This window comes from Toxorhynchites rutilus, chromosome 1 (assembly GCF_029784135.1).
Source record: "Toxorhynchites rutilus septentrionalis strain SRP chromosome 1, ASM2978413v1, whole genome shotgun sequence".
Taxonomy (NCBI): domain Eukaryota; kingdom Metazoa; phylum Arthropoda; class Insecta; order Diptera; family Culicidae; genus Toxorhynchites; species Toxorhynchites rutilus.
This window is the reverse complement of record NC_073744.1, coordinates 120,628,302-120,651,542: the sequence shown is the minus strand read 5'-3', so window position 1 is coordinate 120,651,542 and position 23,241 is coordinate 120,628,302. Positions and strand designations below refer to the sequence as shown.

Here is a 23,241-nt window from a genome sequence, read left to right as displayed (position 1 = left end):
TGCTGTTTCCGTGTGGCGGTAGCTCTTCGGGTTGAACCCGGCTGGTGGCCCGCTCTTGCACCTCGCCCTCCAGCCGCTGGCCGCTCGCTCTTACTCCCGTTCCAGGACCAGCTCCAGTTCGGGGACCCTCCTCGGGCGATCGCATTCTAAGTATTCTTCGTGAACGTAGCTCCATTTTCTGGGTGTATCTCCGTTGCCCGGGAGACAGCGGGTTGGCAAGGCCTCCATGACCCGGGAGGCCTTCCCCGGGAGAGATATAGCGCTCTGACTCGCTCGCACCCCCTCACTTAGCCACTTTCGACACCCGTTCTCGGAGCCAAGACCAGGTGTGTGTTTCCAGTTCACGCCCGATCTAAAAATGTCGTCATATGATCTTCGTGGAGGCGTGAGATAGGAACATTTGAGACCAACGGGAAGGCTCCTACCCTAGTGTTGATCCCCATTTGAGAACCAAACATTCTCATTTTTTTTTTCTGTATTATAGTGACTTTCAACGCTTCTGGCTGGTTCGTCACTTTTCCTTCCATTTTGGAAGAGTGTCGGGAGTGAGAATTGAACTCGTGATCTTGAGCGTGAGAAGTATGGATGTTACCTCCACGCCAGATCGGCTCCACTTATGGCTTTATTAATCTATTCTTGTGTACTATTGTTTGTTTCTAAATTTGTATTTTTTTCATTTAGTAAAACCATATTCTATTCTAGTGATGATATGGATAGTAGTTTGGCCGGATACCGGGTACCGGATATCTGGCATGCTTCGAAGCCGGATATTCGGCTCTTTATTTGCGAATACGAAACTGGGAGGAACTGCATATGTGCAAGAAGCTCATAAAAGATTAAATTTTAGGGAGTAATATACACATATTTACTTAAGAATAATGACCTATGATTAAATTTTCCGTAAGAATTATTATCCCTTAATAGAGTATCAAGTTTTCTGCAAGGAATATTAAACACATAGAATATTGAACACATTTAATCATTTTCATTCAAGAATAAAAAAAAACTTGGAACTGTCCTCAGGGATGATAATCTGAGAGACGGTACACTTACTTCGACTCAAATCAAGCTAAACGAAGCAAAAAAGACGAAACTGAATCAGACCTGATATGCAAAACTCACGACACCTTTTGGCAAATGAAAATGATAGTCATCTTCAGGAAAAAATGCCATTGCTAACGAAATCGACTGTTATGCGAAAACATTTCGAATGGATCCCAATCACGTTTCCTACGTTTGGTAGTCATTATACTCTAAGCAGTACCATCTTTTGCAAGGTTTGCTAAAGTTCATCTTTCAGCTCTTTACAGTAGTGTTTACAAAGAAAGAAGAAGCTATAGGAGTGAGTTTTATCACATTAAAAACAATTTCCACTCTCGAACAAAGATCAATTTCGTTAGCGCAAACATCAAATGGGCTAACAACGCTTGTCACTATGAAATTGAAGAACATATGAGAATTGAATTTTTGCAAATTTTCCCATTTTCTTCAGAGTTTTCCGAAAATTTTCAATTGTCATGTTTGGTTGGAATATGTTTGATTGAAATATGTGATTTAATTTGTTGGAACCCCCCCCTACATTCTAGCGGACGGAGGGGTGTCATATCATCATAAAAACATTTCTCGTACCCAGAAACCGTCACATCCCAAATTTGGTTCTGTTCGCATGATTGATTCTCGAGTAATGCAGCCCCCCTTCGGGAGGGGGGGAGGAGTGTCAAACCACCATAGAAACGTGTATTGCCCCCTACAACCTCCATATACAGGTTGGACTCGATTATATACCAACTCGATTATATGTGATTCGATTCGATTATATACAATTTTGGATTCGATTATATACAGTTTGGAATAAAATATATTTTTTTATATTTCAAGTATGGCTTATTTCTAGAACAAATGTACCCTTTCAGCGTTAATGTGAAGTTTAAGTGTCTATTACATGTACAGTGGGGAAAACATCGTGATTTTTGAAGATTTTGCTTGACTTTTTACCAGGAATTGTTTATATCGATATTACAGTCAAATTAAGAATGATATAAGTTGGGCGTCAAAGAACAAACTGTAGAGCGGTCAAAGAACTTTAATTTAATTGATAGAAACAATCCAGTTTAATATAAATTTTTGGAATAAAATTAATAATAACGCAATAAAAATTATTAACTTTCAAGTTTTTCACTTCCAAAATGTTATTAAAATCCACTAATTTAGTTGTTCCACTACTATATCCTGTAATAAATTTTCTCATCTTTCAAATGAAAGCATCACAATCGACTTCCGTAGCATACTTTTTAATGTAGAGCTAGATTGAAGCAACAGAGTCCGAAACAAAAAAAAAGTTCTATAGCTATGTCGTTGTTGAAATTCGAACATATGAGTAGGAGGATTTTGACGTAGGATTACGTCTTTCGGGAACATATTGGGGTACAAATTGAAAATTTTCAAATGCTTATTGCTCAGTCATTTCATGATGGATTGATGAGATTTTTGCGGCAATCATTTTCGGCACTCCATAACAATTTTTTACATTGAATGAAATAATATATGTCATGAAACTAACTATCGAACAATTGAAAAATCTCAACCCCTATCCTAACAGAAATACCCACTTCTGATAGGTCGAAATTGACGACATATGCGGCGAGTCCCAAACAGAGACATCAAAACCAAGCTGCCTAGGGGAAATTGGCATTGCAGATACATGAAAGTAGGGGGAGATTTTTTTTCCCACCGACATGTATTGCCTAACAGAGATTTCAAATTCATGGTGTCTGGGAGAAATCAGCATGTAAATACCCTCGATAGTTTAACTAACGACGCGCACAAATGGATAGTGCTCATTGTAACTAGCGTGGGCATTGCTGATTGGATACGTGCTGGCGAATAAGTTGGGAGCGATGAACAAGTGTTTTTTCGTTCCTATAAGAATCTTTTGATTGAAGAATGATGTTTCAATGAACTAAATAGAACTTATGCTTGATAGTAATAAATAAAATTTAAATTTGGAATTTTTATGTTGGATGCTTCGTAAAACTTTTAGCACAACTGTAAGTGTAAAATTGTGTATGGTATGTATGGTAGTTATTGTGTTAAAATGACTTGAAATATGAAACGATTTTTTTTCTCCCATGGAAAGTTCATGCGACGAGGAAAATTAGAAAAATGAAGAAAAAATTCGAAAAAGTGATTTCACATATGCTCTACATACGTATTGGGTGCTGTTAGCCCAATTGAAATTCGCATTGAGGCATGTAGCATCGTGTTCCGTTTGGTTTAAAGTGAAAAGGAAATGGGTTGAATAAATACTCAGAAAATAAAAAGTTATGAATGAAATTACTTTTCCATTTCAAATATATTTTTTCTATACTAAAGTAACACTTTTTTTCTGGTGAGAAAAATTGGGTTCGATAATGATAATTATCTTATATTGCTTTGATGAGCTTTTTTTTCTTTATTTCATCCATACCATCTCGTCCAGGACCACAGAGGGCGGCTTTGGTACGTGATACGCACCATCTAATGACTAATCACCATCCTTCTATCATTATCACTCGGTTATGGACACTGGTGGAGTGAACAAACAATGCCTAACAACCAGACAAAACGGAGCCAAATCATTATCGAAGAGTTTAACAATGTAATTCTTCAAACATATCCAAATCAGCGTGCAGCAGATAGCCTAACGGAATCCTACGTCAACTATGCGGTCGTGTCTTGGACACAACCCTCCTGTGACTTTTTTTCATCAAATATGAATTTCTATCACCTCCTGAGATAATCTGGATAAATTTATTTTTTTCACGTGAGAAAGGTGATTTCTGACTTTAAGGGGATGAATAAAAAATCAAATTCCTCTTTTATTTTCAAAAATTGAAAAATACATGCATAAAAACAAATAAATTTTTCTTTTCTTTACTCGATTATATACAGTGAAAAGAAATTAAAAACTGTATATGATCGAGTCCGGGCTGTACCAAAATTGGTTCCATTTGCTTGATTAGTTCTTGAGTTATGCAGAAACTTATGCTTCATCTGTATGGTAGCGCCCCGTTGTCCGTTAAATGATGAAAACGGTCGGCAGAATAAACGGACAGACTCTCAACTATTTTGCTTTTGGCTCCAGTCAGCTTTAAACAGTCCACATTTGGCGATTTGATTTCCATTTATAAACATGGCATTCCTTAGGAATAGATTAAACAGACTTTTCACAGTTCATCTCACTCCCACTGGCAATTGTCCGTTTTACCCCACCAGTACAATTATTCCAATAATTTAAATATTTCCACTCAAAAATGAATTTACTTTTCCGTACATACCTAATATCGCTTCTCTGTTAACTCACAAACCGAAATATAACACATCAGCGAATTAAATTTTGATATTAAACCACTCAAAATGCTTAATATCGAAGAAGCTACAATTACATACTCACGCGGAATCATGTATGATTTTCGGTTTTTGTTTCCCTTTTCCACTTTTGATGAGTATTCATTACCATAGGGTGGCTTAAATATTATAGAGTAACATGTAGAAGGTGTTCTCATAAACAGAAATCGGAAATTCAAAATGTAACTATACAAATCGACCACCTGTCCATATTACCCCCACTGTCCGTGTTACCCGCGGTTCCCCTACGTGAGAACTACGTCTAACCGAAAGATATGGGGGTAAAAAGGAAATCTAGGCACTGAACGAGTAAAAAATGAAATATTTCAAACGCTTATAACTCGAGCATTTCTTAATACATCGTTTGAGAGTGTTAAGCATTGTCCATTGCGTCTCATTTTGGTTGGTCCAATTTGTGCTCCTCCAATTCGTGTAATCGATCCAGCACACATTGATGATGTGTGGAAGTGCATTGTCAAAATGACAACATAAATTTCGCCATCGCGAGAAAAGAGATAGATTCACTGGCACTTTTCAGAACCACCAAACCTTTCACAAAAGGGTTGTTAAAAGTTATTTGCAATACAATACGATGCGTTCCAAAGACATATCCAAGTAATAAAACAGCCATTCCATGCCAAACCGAACTCGTTTTCCTAAATAGCACAAACCTTCTTATAAGAATTTGACTGAGATTCGTTTGACTTTATTGTATATTCGAGTGGAATGTTGAAAACTACACGCTCGTTTGAACGTATATCGAACCTGATTCTTCTCCTAAGATTTTAATAACATTGATGCCGATGACCACTTGGTCACGGAAGACGTTTTTGAAAAAATAATACAACTCTTGATTACTGCCTCTTATTCACCGGCAGCATCCAAACCAAGCACACCACAAAAAGTTCAACCGAGCAAAATTCAGATTCAAGTCCAGTTTATCATCACGGGCCATTGAGATAAATCCCTTAATCTGGATGGTGTCATAACTGTGACAACTCGCTAGCGATTGCAAGACTTGGCGCATCTAATCGCACCGAAATCCTTCGTTTTCGCCCCTTGTCTCTCCTAATGAAGAGTGGATCAGCGAACTGGCGATGGACAGCCCCTCGTGACAATTATGCAAATTATTGTGTCACGAGAAAAGTTCCACCGTTTCCCGGAAGTTTTCAGTGGTGAGCGCAAAGTGGAGTCGGTCCTTGTGACAGTTTTCGGCTTCCGAGTCGCTCTGAATCTCGTTATGTTATCAAGTCGTTGAGAGTGTCACTTACTACCGTTTTATGAAACATTCATGTATCGGTTTCCAATTTATATTTTGCACAAAAAATCTGCAGAATAAAATATATAACGCTCACTGATTAATACATGCCACTGTCTGCTGGAGTTACGATAGAACTTTTGATACAGTCAGCTCGGTGATTGATTACGGCCGTGTGATGTTGACAATCATAAACGATGTAGGAAGCACTTGGGCGCAGGTTCCCTTCATCCCAGGAATGCCAGCGAACAATAACGTTAAAGTTATACCCAACAGTTCACATCTGGTAACCGACATAAATAGTACAAACTGCTCTCCTTTGTGTTACAATAAATTTATGCGATAGCAAACTCATGAATAATTTATGAGTGTTTTCATCCCTCTATGTCCCTCTCTCTCTTGGTGGGTATGGATGGACATGGAATAATTATTTCAAAATCAGATCGATTCTATCCTTTCGTGTTCGATTATATTCACTCGAAGGGTGTTATTTATACACTCATGGTCGGTCGAGTAGAGCAATTTTAAAGATGTTTAGTGATTTTAGATTGGTTCCAACTTATTGATATTCTAACTTGATTATTACATAAAGATGGTAAGCGTATCGAAACACAATGAAGCTTTGATGTTTTTATATTGATGCACACAGCTTATCATCCCAGTTCCAGGACTGGTAGCTAAAATGAACTTTTGAATAATCCACTCTAATGGAATGGCCCTTGAATCGTCAATAATTTCGTTTTAATTTTGCCTTAAGTTTTGGAAAAAAAAATAACAGTCACAGGAACCAAATCATGAGAATACGATGAATTAATTAGGAAACAGACAGTGATTCCAATCACATAATTGACGCACAATCAGTGACTTGTGACTACGCGCATTTTCATGTAGAAGAGCCCAACTTTCTGAATTTTGGTCATCAAATGCTATAAAACTCTGGGAAAATGTCATCCAGTAACCGTTTAGTCAGGTGGGAAAATTCCATACCTGACACACCTGGCCGCTAAGATATAGTTTTCCGTAACTTAGTTGGTACTCGTTGTATAATGTCATCTTGTCAATTTGTCGACAGAGTACACCACTGATTCCGAATGTTCTTTGGGATGGTCAGTAACATCCACAATGGATGCATTCTGTACTTTATAGGCTGCGAATAAATTTACACCAGATCAATCGATATCAATATTCATAGTTTTCATTCCACAAACAACGATTGAATTTATACAAGTAATCAATTCGCAGTGCTCTCGCTCCCATTAATTTCTCAGTACCATGTCCGTGCATTTCTACATCCACTCCTCATCGTATCATGTTACGAATTCTACAGTTCCACAACTTGAAGTTTCCTCACCATCTCTCTTTTTTCATTATTCCGCAGCTCTCGGTAGCGTGTCTGATAGGAGTCGCGCTTGGTCAGCAGGACTACCAGCAGGAATATCGCCCGGCACCACTAAGAATCGGAACGAATGCGGCGGAGGTCAAACCAACTCCGATCCCCATTCTCAAGCAGATCAATAGGTAATTAATGAACATTGTGGTATCCTTTTTTTGTTGGATCTCCCGGTGGTGGCACGCCTAATCAACACACTTTGACCACTAAACGTGAATAATTATGCTTTATCCAACGGAATAGATTAATTACCCGGCTCCATTGTGCAGATTGATATGATTATTTGCAATGTGAGCGAACAGAGAGGAAACACGAGAATTCTTCCACCAAGTTATACAATGTATATATATCTTAATTGAATCTTCAGTTTGAATTCGCAGGTCTGTCTAACCTTTTCATTGCATGTCGAGCCCGCTTGCTGACACTCCTCCTCCTCCCTTTCTCACAAATCTCGATGGATACAATTATGTTCTGGTTCGGTTTGTTTGCACGAATCACACCAACAACACTAATCTCGGTTCCGAAATACCTTAAGTGGGCAATATGGTTCGATTCATCGGCTGCCGCTGCCTAAACTCAACTTTTTTCTGTTCTCTTACCTCCATTTTCGATACCATCCTTCAACCGAAAGTGACCGTGAGGGGTACTATCGGAAGCGCTGTTTCACGGCAGCTCGGAACAACTGCAAACTGCGTTCGGGTGAGAAAATTCGCTCGAAATACAACCCGAAAGCGTTGAATTTCGGTGCCAATGGAGCCAATGGAAATCAACAGGCACAGTATCAGCAGCAGGAGCAGCTTCAACAGCAGGCTCGGAATCAGAACGGAGGAGGAAGTGTTAGCAGCGGATCTTCGGCGAATTTGGTTAAGCCTAAGAAGTTGTTTAAAAAGAATTAACTGTTGTGTTCATGTGCAGTGTTAAGTTTAAGAGTAATTTAGAAATTGTTGCATTTTTATCTAGTAATGATTATACAACCACAAACATTCTAACAAAACTGAATATTTATTTCCGGTTCTCATTTTATTTTTTCAATTACTTCACAAATTATTCATGATATCATTTTTGGTTCCATTTTAAATTTTATCATTTCTTAGTAATTTGAGCATGGTAAGTGTCATGGGTGCGTTGTTGTCTTTGTATCTAGGATTATGTTTACAATGTGGGAACACACATTTTCTATATTTCCCTCAGTATACTAACGATTAATGAAATACTCATACTCGTCCTGATTAAGTATCTTCCGGAAGAGCAAATTTTAAATCGAAATTAAATTGAGGAAAAAAGTAGATTGTGGCATTTACGATCGCTATAAACAATCTTTCCATCTTAAAACGTAATTCGAATCTACGAATTTCTCGCATACTTTTGTGTAATGGCTTTTTATACGAATACCAATTCAGTCAATTTTTGATACCATGTTCTGAAGTAAGGCGTTTTCAACTCAAAGCGTCCTGCATCGATTGAAATATAAGGCTGGTGAGGCTGGGGATATATAGATGCGTCCACATTACGCCAATCGGCCTTGGCCGCCCGGTAAAGCCAAATAAGTGTGGACGTGCCGACCGGACAGCGTTGCCGATGTTCCAGTTTAAAGTGGATTTTGCCAATTTTTTTCCTCGATCCAGTCAAACGGTTAAGTCTTAAAATATTCCAGTTTTTTTTTAAATATTGTCCAGTTTTATCCAGTTTTTTTCATTTGTGTGCTTCAGTTTCACTAATTTTATGTAAAATAAATTCACAATGCATAAATATTATTCTTCGTTCACTCTTCCTTGACAAATTTTTATTTTTTGACACTTTCGTTCGATCGATCCAAGGTATATTCACCTTGGATCGATTATTCTTTTCTTGCACACTCTCAGTGTTATTTTTCTTCTGCTTACACTTCCAAATTCAATACGGTTAGCGCGCATTGCTAACCCATGTAACAACGTGCTACATTGTCTTTGAGTTTATATAAATATTATTTTCCCTAGGTCCTCTAAATCATTCTAAAGTTTAGTCAATGGTCAATGTGTTCCATTGACATTAATTGATATGAATATAAAACCTAAGTAATCTTGCTTCTGTTTACGTTCATTTACATTAATCGACCATTCGACGAAATGAAAACCCGAAAATCTCATGTGTCACAACATGTAGCGGCCTGTATAATCCTGTATAATTAATAGGACCAGCTATATATTCCATTATTTATCGCATTTTTTCAATCGAAATCTAATCACGACGGTGGAAAGTTTATTGTGGGAAACCTGAGACCTTTATAGTACTCAATTCGTGACGACGGAAAGTTCTCTTTGGGAAATCTCAAAAGATAACCGGAAAAACTCTAAAACCAATCGGACCTTCGATATATTCCGTTATCCATCTATATCGAACTTCAATCGCGACGGCGGAGAGTTATCTTTTTTTGCGTAATAGCTAAAAATAACAACTATTAAAACCGTCCACCTTAGGGGCTTTCGACCTCCTGCTCTGGTTCTCAATAGTTTCAAGTTGTTTTGGCATGCTTCTATAGAGATCCGTCAGGTGGAGTTTTTTTCATTTCACATTCTTCGTAAATGCGAAAAACATAACAATGAAGTTGTCAAAACAAATACTACAGAAATGTTAAAATTCGAGTTTGAAGGAAAAAAACAAAGGATTGAGGATTGGTTTGGCCATGCACCTTCATTGTCGAGCAATAAATATGATATTTTTCAAGTTTTATCAAAATAAAACCCTATGAAATATTGTTTCACAGTAATGTTCGAGTGGTGGGAAATGTTATTTTGATTTGCTCGAACGGTTGATGAATGGTTTATTTCGCAATTCTATGAACTACATATAAATACTACACGAAGCTACACAGTAAGTCCTTTTCTCAAGCATTGGAATAGGTAAAAAATCATTTTAGATAAATCAAAACCTAACTTTTTAGAATAAAAAGGTTTTACAGGATCCAGTTTTCTTCCAGTTTTTATAAGAGCAATCTATCAGTTTATTGAAAAATATGAATGGCAACCCTGCGCCCGGGCTTGCTGACGTGCCGAATTATGCCGAACCCAACCGGGTTCGGCATAATTCGCATCCGGATCAAATAAAGTCGAACCAAAACAAAACGAAGTAAATTCGCGTTGACGCAATTGTGCTTCGTGTGTTCGTGACGGCTTCGTGCACCCGATGGGTCTTCGGCTTCATGCATCCGATGGGGCGTCCACATTACATAACGAACGGAATATGCCGCCTGGCTCAGGCCGATCGGTACCATTCAACATAATGTGGACGCGCCTTAAGGCTGATGGGCCAGAATTTATCATCCGCTATTTTCCAAATGCTTTTTAACTCGAACAGCAATATGAAACTGAGCGTTGTCATGATGGAATACTATCGACTCGTGTCTGGTCGCGTATTCTGAGATGACCAATTGTTGACTGTAGAAGTCTCCATTGACCGTATGACCAGGTTTTATCAGCTCATAGAGGATGAAACCCTAAAAAAATCACAATCATTCTAATCAATCTAAAATCACTTTTGAATCATCATTTCATCAATCATTTTCAATGATCAATTTTATCACCAAATCTATCTGATGGTGAAAAGTCACCATGAATTTCCAAAAGCTTTCGCTATTATTTGACATAAGAAATCTCAATTGTGTATTTATAAAAAATGACGCAAATAATACCCACGTTTAGATGGCAAAAGTTCCTCTGGGATCGTTAGTTCCATTTAATATAATTAATATTGAAACAAGACATCGAACGATTGTAAAATATCAAACCTCATCTAAACAAAGATACGACGTTCTGAGCGGCCTTTGTTCCCCTAGTTTTGCCGTCTAAAACGAACAAAACCTGTTATCTGTATAGATTTTATTATGAACATACAGCTAGCGAGCGGCAGTGTTCGGAAAATCGTCAATATCCAATGAGCCACAATGTGTCATGCTACTTACTAGTCACGAATATATTACTGAACATAAATGAATGATGCAGACACGTGAACGAATGGGGGTATTCATTTTGTTACACCAAGTGAATAAACGAAACCTGTAGATTGCAATAACTTGAGCTTGAGCCGTTGCTGGGGATCTGATAAAGCGATATTTCTCTTGTAAATTCATGGCTCATACTGACATAGACATTGGGTTCAAACCCCGATCGGGATAAGGTCTTCCCGGGTTGGAGATTCTCTCGACATGCCATGGAATAAATACTTTGGATAAAGGCTTAGGGGGGTCTCCGTAGCCACATTGGTTGCGCGTTCGCTTAGTAAGCGATCGATCGTGAGTTCAAAACTCAGGGCCCCCATTGACCATCTTTGTGTTGTTACAGAATAACTACGTCCACGCAACAATCATCAGCGATGGAGATCGATCCACGGTCGAAATAAGATCGATTCATCCATACAACTGCTCTGCTCTGCAAGAAACATCGGGCTGCTGTTCTATAAATAACTCAACAATGGATCAACGACTGTCTCCGCTGTCCAGTCTTAACTGGATAATGGAAGAACAGATAGAAAACTCTTACGCCTAAATGGCTACTGTGTAAATTTGTACCATTTGCAATGGTATAGAAGGGAATACTCTTACGCCGAAAAATGGCAACTGTGTAATGTGCTAATTATAGATATGATAAATATGTGACATGTACACGATTAAAATTCGGCTCTGTTACAACTAAAATGCCAATGAGCCTAAAATAAACAAAAGGGATAAATAAAAAAAAAAGGCTTAAGTTGTTCTTTCGATTGGTAATCTATGTCTGTGGGATAACCAGTTCGTTTCCTTTGAATTTAGTGTGCGCACTGATTAGTATGATGTAATAAAGAAATACAGTAATTCAATAAGATAACTCGTCCCGCTCAAATCATTGTAGGGTAATGTGGTGGGACCATCATCATGATTATTATTAGTAATGGTTGCATACTGCTTTGAACCGCACGCATTATTATATTCTCGCTCGCTCGTAGATCACAGACCAGTACAATGAGACGAATCATATACAACCAGGTTTTTTACGCGGATTTTCTAATTAACGCGATGTTTTAACCGATATGGATGGTATTTTCTATCTTGTTTCACCACTTTTCCATTTGAGCTGGTTTTTTATGGTTCTGTCGGATTTCTTCAGTTTGCCTTCGATAATTGTCCAATATCTCTCGATTCTTATACCACTTGACGGCATCACGGCTATAATGGCAGCTTGCCAAGTCAGGCCAGAACACATCAGAACAGCTAACGAATAATTTTCATGTATTTTTTCTTTAAAGTTCATTAGAAAACCTACAAAATGACATCTTTTCCTTGTTTGTGCGTCATTTCTATGCAGAGAAATGTCCTACTTTATGCGATCAAATTGGAACTGAAACATGGTTTATACTTAACCTGATCTAAACGATTCATAATTAATGATTTTGATTTGGATGATAAAACATGTAAAGCCACCGAAAAACTTCAAGACACAACTGAGAGCACTCACCATCTGAAATTATCACTAGTATTTATTACCAACTACAATTATTACGTTTGAACTAAGCTCTGTAGGACGAACGGAATGGGAGAACAGATAACAAGGTGATTTTACAGCATGACAACGCCAAGACAACATGTTCATGGAACAATGTCCAGAATAATTTAAAACTTGTGGACTAAGCGGTATACATATGTGGTTCCGTACGATGTACTTGTATATCTAAAAGCTTATGTGTCTTTTTCCAGTTTCCATTGATAAATCCTGATCTCTCACCTGATAAGTTAGAGAAAGAATAGTGTTTTATACATGCAAATATATAAAAGTTGAGAGATTTACATCTGTGATGTGTTACGGAACAAAAAGTAAGCATACCATATATACATTATCATCTCAGGTTCTTCTTAGTTAGTTCCTTAGTTGACGTCTCGAAATAGAACCGATTTACTGGAATCTATTCCAAGAGTCGCTTCACGATGTGACATTCTATTCGCGCACATGTCGGTACTCAGAGAATCAGTGCAAATAAAAAAAATGATAGGTACAATGACTGCACTCTGTTCTTTTGTCATTGTACTTCCGATTCGCCTGACTCTTAGAATTCGGTAAGAATTGTCATATAACCCCGAATGGCAAAATCTCACTTATGTCGACTTGACTCTCAGAATAACTTCCACTGTACATTGGTTCTCTCGATTGTTTTCATTGCATTTACTTTCTTCATCCTGAGTATCAAATTCAGTTCCATTGATCGGGGAAGCGAAGAATTACGAAGTTATTACAGTGTTCTGAATTACGCTAGAAGAGTTCTTGGGTGCGACTTCATGTTGCTCTGAAGCAACCTGTTCTGATGCGTATTGAAATATAACATTGATTAGAAAGGATATTGAACGCGATTAATCAAGCAATATATCACCAGTTAGAATTATCGGATAGTGCATTGTGTGGAGGAGCATTGTCCATTGTTGAAAAAAGTCATAGGAGGGTTGTGTCTGAGACACGACCGCATAGTTGACGTAGGATTCCGTTAGGCTATCTGTTGATTTAGAATATGTTTTAAGAATTACATCGTTAAACTCTTTGATAATGATTTGGTGGCCCTGAAAATTGCCGTTTTGTTTGGTTGTTGGGTTGTTGGTGTTGTCTCCACCAGTGTTTACCGAGTGATGATGACAGAAGGATGGTAAACAGTCGTTGGATGGTGCGTATCATATAAAAGACACGAGATATGACGAAAACCGCCCTTTGTGATCCTAGACGAGATGCTCCTGTGGATGAAATAAAAAAAAACTCACCAATATAAGATAATTATAATTATTAACAAAATTATTAATTTTTCTCGTCAGTAAAAACATGTTACTTTAATATGGAGAAAACATATTTGAAATGGAAAAGGTAATGTTATTTTATAATTTTTACTTTCTGGGTGTTACCCAATGTGAATTTTAATTGGACTAATAACACCTAATACTGTGTGTAGATCATATGGGGAATCTTTTTTCTAGAATTTCTTCGCTTTTCCAATTATTCTCGCCATATACATTTTGCTTGGGTGAAATGAACTCAACAAAACAGACATAAACCAAATGACCCGTTCTCGAGCGGGAATACACCTTGGATTTTATTTATGAAAATTGAAATAAATCGTGTCATATATCAAGTCATTTTTAACACAACTGCTACCATATACAATTTTACACTTACACTTGTGCTAAATTTTTCACAATACACGATCGGTCATTGATATAAAATTTCACGAAGCAAGTAACATTAAAGGTCCAAATTTAAATTTTATTTGCTAGAATTTATCGTATCAGAAATGCCCCCGACTTGCATATATTTGCAATGCCGATTTCCCCCAGGCAGCTTGCTTTTGATGTCTCTGTTAGGGAACACATTTCGTTAGGAACAAAAGTTCCCCCTACTTTTATGTATTTGCAATGCCGATTTCCCCCAGGCAGCTTTGTTTTGATGTCTCTGTTAGGGACCTGCCGCATGTGTCGTCAATTTCGACCAATCAGAAGTGGGTATTTCCGTTAGGATAGGGGTTGACATTTTTCAATTGTTCAATAGTTAATTTTATGACATATAGTATTTTCTTCAATATACAAAATTGTTATGGAGTGCCGAAATTGATTGACGCAAAAATTTCATCAATCCTTCATGAAATGACTGAGCAATAAGCGTTTGAAATTGGACAATTTTCACGATGTCCTCGATTTTCGATTTTCAATTTGTACCCCAATATGTTCCCGAAAGACGTAATCCTACGTCAAAAGAAAACATTTGAAAACGGTTTGTAATCGCCTGTCAAACATTCCCTGCCAGTGCTTGGAAATATCTGTTTCACATCAGTCTTTTCAGCTGAAATTCATGACCACCATTGCATTCGGGCTACCGAAAATGAACCAACGCCAAGCCTCGCAATCACAGCAAGCCACTCACAGTGCATTCATTCAGTTTTCTTTCGTTCTCTCTTTCATTTTGCACTGCGTTCACGGAATGTGAGCAAAAGAAATATCCCTAGTTATGTCGTTCATTGACAAATATACCAGTTCATTCAATATCAACATCGTTCTCAGACACTGACGAAACGGTGAAATTCGTTGAGGAAGATACGGAAGCACAGAAAATTCATAATAGTGGCAACAGATTAGGATAGCGTTGCGGAGTGTGGTGGAGTCGACAATGGGCCTGATCACGAACGTCACTTCACGGTGAAAACGGAATGAATTGTATGCAATTGGTATGCACTTCACATCGTCAACATAATTCAATTATTTATTACATTGATGTTCATTGATGAAATGATTTTTTGGAGTGTTCGGAAAATGAGTGGAAACGGTATAGGTATATTTTGTTCTATGATGGAATTTCAACAGCAAAATGGTTAAAAAAAACCAGAGCTGCAAGATCGCGAACAAAACAAAATTTGAATAGAAGAGTGGTGTCCAACACACGACCGCATTTTAAATAATTAAAGCTTTTTTCGCAGACGGGATAAACAGTGCTATATTAATGGCGGATGAAAATGCCAACATCCAGTTTTAACTGACGGAGCTTAAATTCGCTACTCGGATCTCTTGAATGGCGTTAACGTTCCCTGTGGAACTTTTGCCGTCTCAACGTATGCATTAACTAGCGTCATTTATTAATACTTAGTTGAGATTTCTTAAGCCAAATAACACGCCTTGAATGTATTCCGAGGGGCAAGCTCTAGAATACGTGTGACCACAGTGCAAGCGAAGGAAATTTCTCTGACGAAAAATCCCCCGGCCAGAACGGGAATCGAACCCGCACACCCGGCATGATAATGTGAGATGCTAACCACTCGACCACGGGTGCACTTGCTACTCGGATCTATTATTCAGAATGCTACCCCGCCGTTCAAGCATATGAAACCCTTAACCCTTAGTAAATATTTTGTTTGCATTTCCGCTTGCACCACCGATTCGCGTTGCCATTTCGGAGTAATTTCAAAAGTAACTGAATAAGCAAGGCACTGTCTCAATGAGAAAATCACACACTTATCGGGATATTGAAAATGAACAGTCACAACATTCCTGACATTTCAATGGAAATGAATAAATGTGAATGAATTCTCATGACTCGAGCTTTAACGAAAGCTCAGATAGCACAGAATCAAGGCGCGTAGAAGTATATCCTAAGGTGGGCCAACTTGCTAAAACCTCTCTTCAGCCATCTTGGAAGTCTGCTGTGCTTTGTTTGTAAACAAAACACAATACACTAGTGCCGAAGCTCGCTCGTGATCAGTCTGTCTCTTTCATGCTCCCCTTCTGCTTTCTTCCGTACTGTTTTCATATACCGCTTCCCTAACCAACTTAGTGACGAAACGGCCTCACCTAGTACCATAGACCCGTCTTGCACAGAATGAATATGAATGAACACAGTTGTAAGTTTGTTAGACGTCAAATGAATGACAGCAGCATCGACTAGCAAAATAGCAGCCTTTGAATAGTGGCACAAAGCTAGACCCGGCCAGAAAATCGTCCCGGCTTGTATTGCTTCAACACAGGAAGGAGACGCTTCTGTAGACACTCCTCGAGGTAGATCTGTTCGTTTACAGTCCAGGCCCGCCTTGACGTAAGTCTCATTACCCAAGATGATACAATGAGGCTTCGTCAGCATCTGGGTGTACAGTTTCCGAGCCCGTGACATTTCCACCGTATTTTGCCGTCCATCGCGATTTGGAGCCTTCTGCACTTTGTACGTATGCAATTCCTCCCGGTACTTGGCTCTCTGAACGAAAGACTTGAACAGATTCAATTTTTCGGTCCACAGAAGAATTAGGACTCCACTAAAACGCTTTCACGACACGCGTGTGATCCTGATCGCTAAGAGCTCTTGCGGTCTGCTTTTGTCTGCTCTCAGCCACTACAGCAAGGAATCATACTAAATACGTTATTCAGCAAATGGATTGAACATCCTTTCTAACCGCAGTTCTCCTTCCGATCGATGCTCAGAGTTACGAATTTTATATTTCAAATGCAATATCAAAACTGTCTTTGGACGACTATTGGAGCTTATCAAAACAAACATTTCTCATGCAGTATTTGTTAATATCTCAATCCTACTCAAAGTTATTGATGTTTTCTTTACCAAAAAAACTCATGATAATAAGTTAAGTTCACTCAAATAAAAAATAACATATTTTAGAAATTTTATGTAGAGCAAAATGTGCTATGTAGAGCTTTTAAATGCTTTTAAATGCAGTCAATAAACAATTTTTATGTTTGCTCCAGGAAGAACGACAACAAAATTAATAGGGCATATTCTTTGGGAAAAATGTGCATAACTTTGAATAGCTTTGATAAGCTCTGCGTCGCAAAATATAAGATATAAACGTTGTCCGACCCTAATGTAACATAGGACGAAAAATGTCAACTCCACTGACCATTGTCAGAAACATCTCAGATTGCAGTAAAACGTTGTGGGTGTAAAGACATTGGTCATTTAAGCAACATAGTATGATTGAAATCTTCGAAAAAGAATGAGAGTACTTTCTGAAAAGGAAAAAAAATTTTTTTCTGTATTTTACAAAAAAATATGACTCAAAAATTATAATATCTACCAAATCCTTATTGAGGGATGAAATATAGGAAATTGTTGAAATTATAAAACAAAAATCCAAAAATGTTTTAAAGAAAAGTTACACTGATTTTTTTTTAAAGAAAACATGAAAAAATTGTTATTGGAAAAACATTTTCCCTGTAAAAACGTCCATCTTTCGATATACAGATGATTTGTTGGAAACTGTAAGGGCTGTTTACATTTTTTTTTTGAGAATTTAAAAAAACACGTTTTTGGGAAAAAATGGTTTTAATTTTTAAAATATTTTTTTTTTAGTGCAATTTTTCTTTGAAAAATTTTTGGTATTTGTTATGAAAACAATTTCCTACATTTCATCCTTTGACCAGAATTTTGTAGATATTATAGTTTTTGAGTAATATTTTTTTTAAACAAAGAAAAATAAATTGTCCCTTTTCATAAAGTAGTCTAATTTTTGTTCGATAAGGTACAAAGCTAACTCTTAAGACGAGCTGGCATGAAATACACCATAGGAAAAAAAGCGCTAAATAAGTTGTATTGAAAAATATAAGAAAGCTATTTCTACAAGTTGCAAAGATAACTGGGGCTATAATATTGTATTTAGAAAGATTTTTTATTTCACCTAAAACTTTGGCCATCCTATTTTTCACAACATGATAATGGGTGTTCCATCCTATGTAACCATTTTGTCGCAGCCAATTTTTGTCTAGAGGCTAACTTACAATCTCTAGTTGAAAATTTCCACTTAGATGCGTTTCCTGCAACATTGTGTAATGGTTTCGAGGTTCTAATTTGTCTGGTTTGTCAGGAACATCGATCAATGGTTGAACTGACTAAAATTCTAAATAAGGAAATAATTTAATCTTCGGAAAGACTTTTTGGGTGAAATTCTGAAAACGACATGCTACGACAAGTTGACAATGAACTAGCTCAAAAAATCCATGACACATGTTCTTGAACCTCTCAAATCACGTTTTCAATTTGAAAGAATGACTGTAGGAACTGACTTTATTTACATTATACATAATACATACATAATACACTATGTTGGATAGACCCATGTATTTTTTTAAGAAGCTGTAGTATCAGATTGAAGGCATATGCGAAAATTCAAGATCATATAATTATAGTCAAGACTGATGACCTTCTTCTTCTTCTTAAATGGCACCAACGTTCCTAGAGGAACTTCGCCGTCTCAACGTAATATTACTTGCGTCATTTTTATTAGTACTTAGTTGAGATTTCTATGCCAAATAACACGCCTTGAATGCATTCTGAGTGGCAAGCTCTAGAATACGCGTGACCACAGTGCAAGTCGAAGGAAAGTTCTTTTACGAAAAATTCCCCAGACCAGAACGGGAATCGAACCCGAACCCCCGGCATGTTAGGTTTTGACGCTAACCACTCGGCCACGGGAAGACTGATGACCTATATATCCTAAATCGTATGAGGATTTCAGTACTCTAGATTAGAACATGGACAAATACGAGAATGTTAGCAACATAACCCGTCTTATAAGGTTTATAGAATTCAGGTACATAATCGTTTGTTTGCCTTTCTATAGCAGATTTTTTATTATTGTAGAATTTGAATCAAATGGTCTTTTTAATCATCTGGAAATGATGGAATGAAATTGAAAAAAATAGTTGATGAATTTCTACAGATTTATTATTCCTATGTTATTTCAGTACACATGCGAAGGATTTTTTCCTTCCATTCAATAATGTGCTATTGTGTTTATTGATCCTGATGGAATTGCAGAGTATATTTCAAATCTAACATTACATTGCAAGTTCGATTGCCAGCACACAAACACTCCCAGTATTAGCATTAGCAACATAATTTCTATTGTTTCAATTCCGCTGGTCTCAATGGTCAATTCGAGCCATAAAGGAAGCGAGCGGAGTAGCGGATAAAAAGGGTACCCAGGGGGAATTAAAATATCGATTTCCCACAGGCACTTACTTAGCATCATGAACGCTCCCATTTAGCAAGCTGAAAGGCATCCAAAGCATCGTAGAAAATTATCTGAAGCATTCGATCGGTTCGCTAAGCTTTCTCAAAACCGGAGAAGTGCCAAATCGAAGAGAAGAAGCAATAAAAGAATGAAAACCTGACCTCGTTTGGATTTGACTGTTCAACATAAATCTTCCCTGTCTTTGTGCACAGAAAAGGGTATATCACCAAGGCAGCAGCAGCACAAGGAAAACGGATGCATAGTCATTTCTCCTCGGGAAATACTCTCATCCTTTGGAAGCCTCCTAGGAACAAAGGCCAGCATAAAAATAAAACCCGGTCGATTGCTCGAGACCGCGATCAACTTGCATTAGAGAAATATTCTTCAAGCCCTTTTCAATAGAAGAATATTTCCCGCCTGACTGAAATGGCGCACTCACTGATGAAACACATTCTGATGGTTGTGTTTTGATTGTTCCTGTATTTGGCAGCTGATGTGAAAAATAAAATAAGTAAAAAAAAAACTTTTTAAGGTAAACGGTTTAATTGTGATTAAACATAATAATGTACTAAAAGCTAGAAAATAATTAGGCAAGTAGCAGTTAGCAGTTATCACATCTCTCCTTCATTAGTCTAGGGCATTGATAAGACTAAAATAAAATCGTGGGACATATGATGAAGTCGCTAATTGTGGATAATGGAAATCCAACGTGCTCCACGATTTTATTTTAGTCTTAAACCGTTTAATAAAGTAATTTGCTGTTTTGTGATTACGGTCATCTTTGATTTGGATTTTTCATGATCTACCGTGATCTACTATTCAAGCCCTTTCATTTGATACCCATATTAATCGGGTTTTGAGAAAATATGCAGCCCGTCATTTGATAGTGGAAACCATCATAGATTTGCATTTTTCATAAATAACTGTGTTCTACTAGTCAAGTCCTTTCAATTGATACCCATATTAATGGGGTTTTGACATAATATGTAGTCAGCCATTTGGTAGGATTTTGATGGATTTGCATTTTTTATGAATAACCGTGTTCTACTAGTCAAGCCCTTTCATTTCATACCCATAATAATAGGGTTTTGAGAAAATATCTAGTCCGCCATTTTGTAGTGGCAGCCATCTTGGATTCACATTTATCATAAATAACCGTGTTCTACTAATCAAGTCCTTTCATTTGATACCCATATTGATGAGGTTTTGAGAAAATATATGATCCGCCATTTTGTAGCGACCGCCATCTTGGATTTTCAAGATCATGAAATACGCAGTTTTATAATGACTACAGAGATAAAGGTGTGTTCCAAATTTTAGATCAATCGGTCAACAGGAACGGGGTCAAATTTCTATTAATGTGGGTCAGCGCTACAGACAAACATACAAACATATTACACAAACAGATTACAGGGCAAGCAAAATAAAACCGTTTAATAATTACGTATAATGCACATTGAGGAAGACACGTCAGTAATATTGAGAAGACGAATGAACTACATAAACGTACATTAAAACAACAAGTATTACTAATCATATTCATCATAGACCGGATGCCGCTTCCGCCAAAAGAAAACGGCTTGATTTTATCACATTTTTTTCTCGTCTACATTTGACTTATTACTTGTTAGTACTTGTTCAGACACGTGGTAGTACCATTCTATTTATTCTCTTTCTGCTGCTTTGATAGTAATGACATAGTGTTTCTACGAAATAATTATTTCACGACATTCATATTGAATCAATAAATACATGTGTTTTACAGGCACAATGAAGACGGATCTTACACTTACGGTTACGAAGGAGCTGATGGATCATTTAAGATCGAAACCAAACTGGCCACCGGTGAAGTGAAAGGCAAGTATGGATACGTCGACGAAAGCGGCAAAGTTAAAGTAGTCGAGTACGGAGCCAACAAGTACGGATTCCAGCCATCCGGCGAAGGTATCACTGTGCCACCTCCAACCCTAGTCGACGAAACTACTGGTAAGGATGCCTTGTTGGACTACGAGGATAACGTCCCTGCTCCGAGACCACAGGTATGATTCTCGAGGTAGAGCAGTAGTTTACCGCGCGATTATTTTACGGTTCTATTTTTCAGAAGCTTCGTCCATCGAAGCCACGATTCCAGGATATTCCTCAGCCACGTCCCCAGCCGCGTCCTCAGCCACAGTACTACGACTACGAAGATGAGCAACCTCAGCAACAGCCGCAGCCACAGCCCCAGCCTCAGTTCCGCCCGCAACCACAGCCAAAATACCAGCCACAAAATATTGCCCCACAAGCTCAGTACGTTCAGCAGTCTCACTTCGGTTCAGCTGCCCTGTCTGGAGGAGCCCCACTTGATGTAGTATACTCGCCAAAGCAACGCCCAGCTCGTCCTGAGATTGGTTTCGATACCAGACCACAAACTTTCCCAAATGCTGCTCCAGCTCCAGAAACAAAAATTCGTTTCTCTGCACCATCCTTCGCCGGAGCTGCTCCAGCGCCTCTTCCTAAACCAGCCGTAAAAAAACATAAAATTCGATTCCGAACTAGATAACAATTGTCATATTTCGTTACAGCCCGCACCACAGCCTGCCTACGCCCCACAGCCCGCCTTTGCGCCACAACCCCGGCCCGCTCCTGCTGCGTACCAACCACGGCCTGCCCAGGGACGTAGCACCAGTGTCCTGGATCAACTGGCCAAGGACTACGCACTGCCCCAAGGTGGATCCGCTCCGCTGCACGATATTACGTTCGGATACTATTGAAAAAAATCTCCAGGGGAAGCAGGGTTGGAGAAGAACAGCCAACCGCTTCTCAGTTAGACCTCGGGTAGCTCAGCTTGCCAAAAAATAAGAAAATTTTGCCATTGTGTATAAAATGAAAGATTTGCCTTTTGAAAGTTTTCTTGTAATCGATCCTAATTGAATGAATTTTGTAATACTGAATCGTGATATAGAACTGATTATTATAATTTTAATAAAAAAGAGACAGTAAACAAATAAGTTTGAGTATCTTTAATGGTAGAACTTGGTGATTTCCTAAGAAGTTTTTCGAAATGAAATCTCAAACATTCTATACGTTATAACTCACAAACGAGTGCATATTTTCTGGGAGTGTATTCACAGCATGTTTTGTTTAGTTGTCAAAAACATAACAGCAAGTCACTTGTTTACGTTTGCAAAGTTGTTTTCATGATGCTGCGAATCGAATTGAAGAGAACAAAAAAGTTGTGCATATTTGGTGCACTGTAAAATGAAAAATCTGCGAAAAAGACCAATATTTGTCTGAGGAATGTTAAACGAATAATTGAAAAGTTTGGCAATGAGTGTCTCTGGAGGATCTGCCAAAAAACTGAACCCAAGCTGGCTCAGAAAGTCATGAATTATATTCGTAAGCATCGTTCTGCCTCTATCCGTGACTTAGTCAAGAAATTTGGTACCAGCATCAGAATGATCCAGCGAATTATGAAGAGACTCAATTTGAAGACCAAGAAGCAAGAAGTATCAAAACAAATTCAGTTGGACAGAGTTTATCTATGTATACACTTCACTAATTGCTCCTGTTTTCCAGGAGCGGCTGCTGGAGGGAGAGCTTGTGTAAATTCAGATGTGTTTTTGGGTGTGTTGATGGTTAGTGACTTTCCGATCGACCATTCAATTTTTGCGAATTCGTGCATTGTTTCCTGGTTGAAAATGGCGTCAAAGCACAACACATTTGAAGCCGGATGGCAAGAAGA

General features: G+C 38.0%; 1 protein-coding gene across 2 annotated transcripts in view; it reads left to right on the top strand.

Annotated features, from left to right (window-relative positions):
- Positions 1-22,507, top strand: part of LOC129762968 (protein TsetseEP) — a 51,495-nt gene extending 28,988 nt beyond the window's left edge. Inside the window, exons 2-5 of one of the 2 annotated variants that reach the window (XM_055761608.1) lie at positions 7,023-7,162; positions 21,283-21,556; positions 21,622-22,023; positions 22,082-22,507. In XM_055761608.1, the coding sequence (XP_055617583.1) occupies positions 7,023-7,162; positions 21,283-21,556; positions 21,622-22,023; positions 22,082-22,270 (1,005 nt within the window). In that variant the 3' untranslated portion in view covers positions 22,271-22,507. Of the gene's footprint in view, positions 1-7,022; positions 7,163-21,282; positions 21,557-21,618; positions 22,024-22,081 lie in introns of both variants that reach the window. The other variant, XM_055761607.1, reaches the window with a different exon arrangement.
- Positions 22,508-23,241: the final 734 nt, after the last annotated feature.